The 9386-nt window shown below is 40.8% G+C and overlaps 1 protein-coding gene across 1 annotated transcript in view; it reads right to left on the minus strand.

Moving 5' to 3' along the window:
• The window catches only part of TINAG (tubulointerstitial nephritis antigen), a 48071-nt gene extending 39392 nt beyond the window's left edge, over nt 1-8679 (minus strand). Inside the window, exons 1-3 of the mRNA XM_069851520.1 lie at nt 8181-8679; nt 1867-1930; nt 775-864 (exon numbers count right to left, since the gene is read on the minus strand). Of these exons, the coding sequence (XP_069707621.1) occupies nt 775-864; nt 1867-1930; nt 8181-8616 (590 nt within the window). The 5' untranslated portion in view covers nt 8617-8679. The remainder of the gene's footprint in view (nt 1-774; nt 865-1866; nt 1931-8180) is intronic.
• Nucleotides 8680-9386: the final 707 nt, after the last annotated feature.

Here is a 9386-nt window from a genome sequence, read left to right on the forward strand (position 1 = left end):
TCAGATGGCCCCATCCTAACCACCCTGTGGCAAACATAATTGCTTACCACTGACAAGAGAGAAGGGAAGGGCTCCAGGTGCCTAACTTAATTGTCTATATTAACTCAGTTGGTTTGAATGTCTTCTATGAAGTATAAAATGTTTCAGTGATGAGTCAAAGCTTGCAATCTGGGCAGGCTTCATGGGTGAATTTAGCACCTTAGCTCCTAGGGTGGTAACCTCTTCCTCTCTGTCTGTAAATGGCCAACAGGCTCCCAAGGCAGAGCTCCAGAACTGGGGTGTCCCTCATCTCTCTGCACTCCCTGAGGGGAATAATAACTACCAGCACGAAAAATACTGAGTCCCACAAAATTCTGATCCCTGTTTGGCCCATTCTTTCCTCTTCCAATGCTACCTAGAGTCCTCTTCTGTGGAACAATGCTCTCAATGGAAGAGAAAAAAATACTTAAATATCTAACCCAAGTAATGAATACACTGAAGAATAAGAGAGAATTGTGAGAAAAAAATATTGTACTAAATTTGGCAAATAATTTAGACAGATGTTTACAATGTCAACTCTTACCAGCATGAGACTTCCAACGTTTCTCCATTTAAAAATGATATAATCTGCCAGAGATTTAGGAAATTTTCACAGATGTACATTTACTGTCAAATTGCTGTAATTTAATAGAGGAAGGAAGGGGTGGGGAGGACCGCATAACCTGTAATTTGCACACATATGCAATAAGCAATATGGTGATTTACAACAAAATGTTAAAATATAATAGTTCTCACCCATAATCTCCAGAATTGATGCGTTGAATTAAGTCCTGGCGAACAAGGCATACTTCTTTTGAACACTTCCAGAGACTTTGGAAGCATTTGCTGAAAGGGCAAGAATATCACTGAGCAGAAAATTGATTGTCAAGGAAAAATACGCGCTTTAAGAGCAGAAGGAAAATGGAAGGGGAAAAAGCATAGATAATATAAATGCCACATAGCATTTATGAAAACATAATGCTACTTCTCACTACTTCACTACCTAATGAATCCTAGTTGAAGCAACGTAGGAAGCTTGTGGGAAAGGTCATATTTGGACAACTTTTTTGCTTTCTTTGTGAGACCAGACCAGGGAAAAACAGGCACTGTCCTGTAAATAAGATATATGGAGGAAATTTCACTCTGGAAATCCAGAAAGGAGCCATGTGGCCATAGACCCCTTGCTCCAAGGACCCTGAGCTAAAGCCAGGGCAGTGGGAGACCCAGACCTGCTTGGGTGACACTGGAGCAAACTTGTCTGACCTGAGGCTGGTTTTTAGAGAGGCAAAGCAGGGAGATGGCTCAGGCTGCTGACTGCCAGGGCTGGCAGCAGAGCTCTCCTGTCTGCACTAGGGCAGAAAAAAGGGATGCTTAGGCAGTTCAACCTTTTCCTTCATAAATACTTATAAGTATACATACGTCCTTATGAAATAATGTAAGGTCTCATCACTCATGCCAAAGAAACAGCTGAAGGTTTTCTAAAATAATCCCCTAAACTTTAATGATATTTATTTTGTTCATGTTCAGGCCAAGGTCCAGGTCTAGGCTGAAACCTTTTGAACTCAGGTCAGAGCAAGCAGGTTAACTGATCAGGAACAGAATTAGGCCAATGAGGAGGAGATTTTAATTCTCTCTTTTTTATGTCTCTATTAGAAACATCATTGACCTCTTGCTGCTATTCTAAGCTGGTTGTAATCTAGTTATGCAATAGCTTATTACAGCACTACTTTTCCAGACATTTTGATTTGATTACATGTTTAATATGAATTTAAGGATGCTCGCTACCTTAATTCCTGTTTCAAGACATATGCTAAATAAAATTCAGTTTTCTGTTCTCTGAAACATTACCAGGAATTGCAGTTGTCTTTAATTATTGTTCCTTCTCCATAATATTGGCCATCTTTATAACAACCTGCCAACATAACATATAGATGTGTGAAAAAAATAACAATTTTGAAGTGAATTAACTCAAAACTCTTGCAACTATTGAAATAAATGGTTGAATACAGTATGCATAAGTTCACAGTAAATAAAACCAGCAACAGATTCAAAACATCCACTGAAAAATTATCTTACATATAAATAAAAATAATTGATCACTTATTTTCCAGTAATAAAAATAATACATTTCTAATAAAAATAATTTTCTAATGTCAATTAAAGTAGAAATAAGTTTCACCAGTCATAGAATTTAAAACTTATTGTAATATATACTTTTTACTCCTCAGTTTAATTCCTCTTTGAAAAACATACATCAATGTATTTCACATACTTTCCAAAGCCCAGTGTAATATGTAAATTTTTTATTTTTTTCTTTGATAATGCTTCACTGAGAAAATACTTTGTGCCTGCTTTAAGAACTTCTTCATAAACTGTTTTTTTGTGTGTGTGCTTGATTGTCAAAGGTTCAGTAAAAGAAAGACACAGAATGCTTACACAAGGTTTTGGATCAAGTCTATAACAAATGTCGTACATTTATCACACGAGCCGCTGTTTTCCATCCTGTTCTCACAGTGTCTCCGGCGGTGAACCAACAGGTAGAGATCATGTTCCTTACCACACTGAAAGGATTTGGAGTCAGAAGTTTGGACCACCAATTTCTGCTTAGTCCTCCATTTTCAAGAAGCTTAAACCATATTTCATATCCTAGTCGTACAGACTAGGAGAAGTCTGGCTGGAAAGCTGCCTGGAGGAGAGGGACCTGGGGGTGTTGGTTGACAGCGACTGAACATGAGCCAGCAGTGGCCCAGGTGGCCAAGAAGGCCAATGGCATCTTGGCTTGGATCAGAAACGGCGTGACCAGCAGGTCCAGGGAGGTTATCCTCCCTCTGTACTCAGCACTGGTGAGACCGCTCCTCGAATCCTGTGTTCAGTTCTGGGCCCCTCACCACAAGAAGGATGTTGAGGCTCTGGAACAAGTCCAGAGAAGAGCAACAAAGCTGGTGAAAGGGCTGGAGAACAGGCCTTATGAGGAACGGCTGAGAGAGCCTGGAGAAGAGGAGGCTGAGGGGAGACCTCATTGCTCTCTATAACTACCTGAAAGGAGGTTGTGGAGAGGAGGGTGCTGGCCTCTTCTCCCAAGTGACAGGGGACAGGACAAGAGGAAATGACCTCAAGTTCCACCAGGGGAGGTTGAGGCTTGACATCAGAAAAAAATTGTTCATGGAAAGGGTCATTGGGCACTGGCAGAGGCTGCCCAGGGAGGGGGTAGATTCACCTTCCCTGGAGGTGTTTAAGGCACAGGTGGACGAGGTGCTGAGGGGCATCGTTTAGTGTTTGATAGGAATGGTTGGACTCAATGATCCTGTAGGTGTTTTCCAACCTAGTGATTCTATGATTCTATTCTATGATATTAATATAGTGTTGACTGGCATTTGCATTATATCATGCTTTTTGCCCACTGCATTTGTGAGGAAGGCTATTCCCCTCTCACAGTAAGCGCTGGAGTCTGTCTGCCCAGACATACACATGTATGTCTCGGCTGTCTAGTCCTCTTTTATTGGCAGGACAGAAATATGCACTGTTAAGCCATAGCTAATTTCATAGCAAAGTGCAGAAGTAGACTAGAGCTGATGAATTATAAGTGCCTGTCTTTCCATATTAGTCATACAGCAGGCTACATTAGCTAGTGAAGAGGTAGGTGAGAGATATTCCACCTAAGCAGTCTGAGGCCCAAAGTGTCTGCCTTAACTCAGCTTCTGCTGAGATACAAGACATTTTTAAGAGAATTCCCAAAGCAAGTTAATTTAATGTCACAATTTGCCACAGCCTGCCCACAAAGTCAGTTAAGACAGTAGTTAAAAGAAGGTATCAAGGAAGATGTTTTCATAGAATCATAGAACCACAGAATCACCAGGTTGGAAATGACCCACTAGATCATCGAGTCCAACCATTCATATCAACCACTAAACCATGCTCCTCAGCACCTCGTCCACCCGTGCCTTAAACACCTCCAGCGGTGGTGACTTAACCTCCTCCCTGGGTGGTCTGTTCCAGTGCTCAATGACCCTTTCTGTGAAATATTTTTTCCTAATGTCTAGCCTGAACCTCCTCTGGAGGAGCTTGAGGTCATTCCCTCTTGTCCTGTCCCCTGTCACTTGGGAGAAGAGGCCAGCACCCTCCTCTCCACAACCGCCTTTCAGGTAGTTGTAGAGAGCTATGAGGTCTCCCCTCAGCCTTTTAAATATATCAAGGGAAGGAAGTATTGATGCAATGTCTGAGAGACAGGATGGAGCCTCCTTGGTGCTCTCCTGGCAGAAGACCTCACCACCGATGCCTGAGAAAAGATGCAAACAAGTACAGGAGGTTTCTAATAATGTAGGAGAAGGGAACTGAAGATTAAAACCATACAGTTTCTTTAGTGTAGTCAAATTAAGACTTAGAGGGTCAGGAGTGCTGCCTGAGGTATCAGTGGCAGAGTGCAGAGATATCCAGGCTAAATATGCTTTTTGCATGAGAACACAGCGAGTGTCTGGCCATGAATATGTTAGATTGAAACATTAATATATTAAGTGGGAAATAAATTAATTTGAAGATGCAGCCTTATTATGAATGGGATTATATGATGTGAAAATCATGAATGAAAGGAAGAGTATCTGACAAATAAGGACTTCCCTCCCAGTCCAGTTTTCGTTTACCGTACGGCTCTTATTTCATTTGCCCTTAGTATTGATGTAAGTTCTTCTGTCAATGGAGTGTCCCCAGGTTTACTCACTTGTAGGCTAGAACCTGACCATGTAATATAAAACCAATTGGCAAACTCTCTGATTATCGCTTTCACATGACCACCGGGGTGAGATCCAGTGTGTTGACTCTGACAGGGCTTTTTGTACCATGAGAGTAACTGATACAAAAGGATAAAATAACTAATGAACATAATCAATAAATAAAACTCTAACAGTTCTTATAGTAACAGAAATTTAAATGATAATAATTGAATTAAATTAAAAATTAAATTGTTTAGCCTGGAGAAGAGGAGGCTGAGGGGAGACCTCATTGCTTTTTACAACTACCTGAAAGGAGGTTGTAGAGAGGAGGGTGCTGGCCTCTTCTCCCAGGTGACAGGGGACAGGACGAGAGGGAATGGCCTCAAGCTCCGCCAAGGGAGGTTCAGGCTGGACATTAGGAAAAAATTCTTCACAGAAAGGGTCATTGGGCACTGGAACAGGTTACCCAGGGAGATGGTTGAGTCACCTTCCCTGGAGGTGTTTAAGGCACAGGTGGACGAGGTGCTGAGGGGAATGGTTTAGTGTTTGATAGGAATGGTTGGACTCGATGATCCTGTGGGTCTCTTCCAACCTGGTTATTCTATGATTCTATGATTCTAAAAGGCCTAGAACTTTTGGTATACAAGTCAGGAATGTGGACAGTTTCTTCTGGAGGCAGGAGCACCTCTGCTATGAGGACAGGCAGAGAGAGTTGGGGTTGTTCAGCCTGGAGAAAAGAAGGCTTCGGTGACACCTTAGAGCAGCCTTTCAGTACCTAAAGGGGGACTACAGGAAAGATGGAGAGGAGTTCTTTATCAGGAAATGCAATGATAGGACCAGGGGTAACAGATTTAAGCTGAAAGAGATTTCGATTAGATATTAGGAAGAATTTTTTTACTGTAAAGGTGGTGAGGACTGGCACCAATTGCCAGGGAAGCTGTGGCTGCCCTATCCCTGGAGGTGTTCAAGGCCAGGTTGGATGGGGCTTTCAGCATCCTGATCCAGTGGGAGGTGTCCCTGCCCATGGCACAGGAGTTGGAATGAGATGACCTTAAAGGTCCCTTTCAACTCAAACCAGTCTATGATTCTATGATTCTGAAACTACACAGGAAAACCATCAAAACATACCAAAGGCTGTGCTCCTAGAGGCAAAGGCAAAGCAGTTCCACATATTTGTATGGAGACAGGTCCTCAGCATGGTGCACATGTGTAAAAGAAGTCACAGGGTAGCACACTGTTGCTGTGCACCCAGTCAGAATAGATGGGGATTCAGAAATAAAGCACTAAGCAATTTTATTTCTGCTCCTTCTGGCCCATGTAAAGCACTTCCATTTATTGGTCTATTTAGAGAAATATGACTCAGGAAGCACCGAAAGCAAAACCACAGGCAACCAAAAGATCAGAATCTTCCAGATGAAAAGTACTTTGTCATATGTGGTCTTCTAGTGTTTAAATAATTCTTAGCCAAATGCAGAAGTGTAGTCTCAGTTACTAAAAGTCAACTAAAACAACTTATGTCATTTCTAAAAATGCTTCATATTTTGCTGCATCTTTAGGCATTCAGTCCTTTTTGTTTCTCCATTTTTACCTTTCAATTCTATTATCTTTTTCCCTGTTCCTCAGTCATTCCAGTTCTAGAAAGTTCCTTTGGAGTTATTTTTTTTCCTTCTGCATTTTGTCTGCTTTGTTATTCTCCCTTTACCCTTTAAATTACTTACATAGCAAGTATCCAATATTTTTAAAAGTGGCAGATATTCTGTCAGGGAAGCACATTAAGTATTGAAATAACAGGATCTTTTTTTGAGATATATAGAAATACATAAGTTCAGCTACAGGACAGTTGACAGGACAAGAAGGAATGGCATCAAGCTCCACCAGGGGAGGTTGAGGCTGGACATTACGAAAAAAATTTTCACGGAGAGGGTCATTGGGCACTGGCAGAGGCTGCCCAGGGAGGGAGTTGAGTCACCTTCCCTGGAGGTGTTTAAGGGACGGGTGGATAAGGTGCTGAGGGACATGGTTTAGTAATTGGTGGGTATGGTTGGACTCGATGATCCAGTGGGTCTTTTCCAACCTGGTGATTCTATGATTCTATGAAATAACGGTGCTTAAATAGAGTAAATATAATTGCTGCCTCTGGCAGGTACGTACATTCCGGGAGTTACAAAACAGTGAACACAACATGCAAAAAAATAGAATAAGAAAAGCAGTAGAAATATGACCCCCTCATTTATTTCCTTATCTAAACCTTCTGTTACGCTTTTACCTTTTGGAGGCAGGACCCAAATGGCAAACTGCTGCAAATGTTGCAGTGAATCAGTTCCAAGAAACAGTTTGCCAAACTAGGCCCACAGGTTGTCAGCTCTGGAGCAGAAAAGCTGCTAAATGTTTTTGCAGAGCTTACTACAACCACCCCCGATCTGTTGGAAACAGACACCACAACAACAAAGAAGTCTGAAACAAATGTCTTTTTTTACATAAACCACAGAACATTCTTTCAGGTTATAAGAAACACTTTGGAAAATCAGGTTTTTTTTACAACATTTCTGTCACTCCTGCTTATCAGATACTGGCTGTGTGCCTGGATTAAAAGTACAGCGTCCAGAAGAGCTTGTGATCTGAGTACTGGAACACAAGCAGCAGTGCTATTGCAAAGAAACATTCAATTTTAAACATTGTGATGGTATTCTTGTTGATTTTAGGCTTTGGACAGTTTGATACATTCCCCATATTTTCAGCTAAAATTGCTCTACTAACAGTAACAAGCTACATAGTCTTAAAATTCATTATTCTAAACTTTTCTTGCCAAATGGGATTTAGCCCATGGAGGAACCAAGGGAGGACAAGCTGTTTGTAGATTCTCTACTTATAAAACAAATAGATTGAGTTCAGAGTTCTCCTGAAGGAACTTCCACTACAAACTAATGAGTAAAAATCTAAAAGATGCCAGAAATCCATGTTTTAACCACATTCCATCATCTACTCCTGCACCTGAGCTGTTCTAGGAAAAACGGTATTCCACAGGGAAGCAATTCTGAATTAAAACTGCTGAAGAACATTTCAGAGCAGTATCATTCACGTTAACCCTCAATTTTCTTGATGATTTATTTGTAGTGATTGATTAAAAAAAAAATAGATCTTGCTGTTCACCTCACGTCAATCTGTGAAACTCCTTTGAAATTGATGAGATTACAGGAATTTTGACCCAATGAGTTTATCTCTGAGAAGTTTCAGGTAAAACAGAGATTCTGTCCAACAGAAATGTGATCTGGCCAATTCTCAAAATGTGACCTAGAGACATAGAAATAGCAGCAAGCATAATTCTTGCTCAATGTCTTTGTTTGCTGTATCTTTAGTCACATTTATAAGAAGTTTACAGTCTAAAGATTAATTAGTATCGAAGTAAACTTTTATCACAATGCATTAATGCCAACCGAGCATTTTCTCTGTACCTACCCGATGCTGGAGGTGGCCAAGGTTCATCTGACCTGGTGGGCTCAGCAGGGTGGTCACAGACTTCCCAGTAGTCAGCACAACAGTCTACAGGGCCAGGAGAACCTGAGGTACAGAACTGGTCACAGTAACATACAGCTGCTCTGGAGATGATGTTAAAGCTGCAGTCATCATCTCGTCCTCTGCAGCAGCCTCGTACCCTGCAGGACCTTCCCTGATACAGATTCCTTTTTAGCCTGTTCCCCTTTGCAGAACCGCCGTCCTCGACAGAGTAAAGTCCTCGGGGAACATTTTTTCTAGAGTCAAGCTGTCTTGCCATCCAAACTTCACTCGCAATGCAATATAAAAGCAAGATCTCACTTTTGAGCCACATTCTTCTGCCCCTAGGAGCCTTTTTTTGAGATACTCTGTGATTCACTTTATCTGCAAATGTCCACATGCAGTAGATGTGATACCTTCAGACAGTATCGAGAAAGAAATCTGAACAGAAAGCTGCAGACTATGGTCTTCTAGGAAATCTCTGCATGTGTTAATTATTAGTCAAACACGTTACAAACTGATTTATTTGCCAAAGGTACAGAGGTACTTGAACCAGAGCCACAACTATACATTATGAAACATTGCGTGCGTTCTTTTGCAAGTGAGAAAGTTTATAGCAAAGGTCTCAGAGCATACAGAATAAACATGGTCAAATATTTTAGTTGTATTACTACAATTAAATCAAAGTGATATAAGGAATGAGCACAAGGTGTCACAGGAAACTTTCTTTTGGTTTTTGTTTACCTGTAATTAACCTGTTCTGCTTATAATTGAAAACTACATAATACTCAGTTTGCTTCCTGATCTATATTTTCTTTCCTGATATGTAGGGCTCTATCACTGCCATGAACTTAACCTGCATCCTCCACTTCAACGTTGTTTCCAGTGATCTAGCTTAGCTTTATGTGCTTAATTTTGTGCTGGTTTATTGTGGGTAAATTTTTAAAAAGTCATGAGATTCTCAGGAGAAACTATTACCCCAAGATATTCTTTTAAGTTTTGTATTTCTTTAGTCAAAACAATTTGGTAATCTCTGAAAAGAGTGTAATAAATGCAGATTGATGAGTGCTCATTCCTATTTAAAAAGGAAATGGTTTTATTTATTATACCACAAAGGAAAACAGACCAGCTATCAAAAATTAAATCTAACAGCCTCTACTACTTGATCTG

This window comes from Phaenicophaeus curvirostris, chromosome 2, assembly GCF_032191515.1.
Source record: "Phaenicophaeus curvirostris isolate KB17595 chromosome 2, BPBGC_Pcur_1.0, whole genome shotgun sequence".
NCBI classification, from domain to species: domain Eukaryota; kingdom Metazoa; phylum Chordata; class Aves; order Cuculiformes; family Cuculidae; genus Phaenicophaeus; species Phaenicophaeus curvirostris.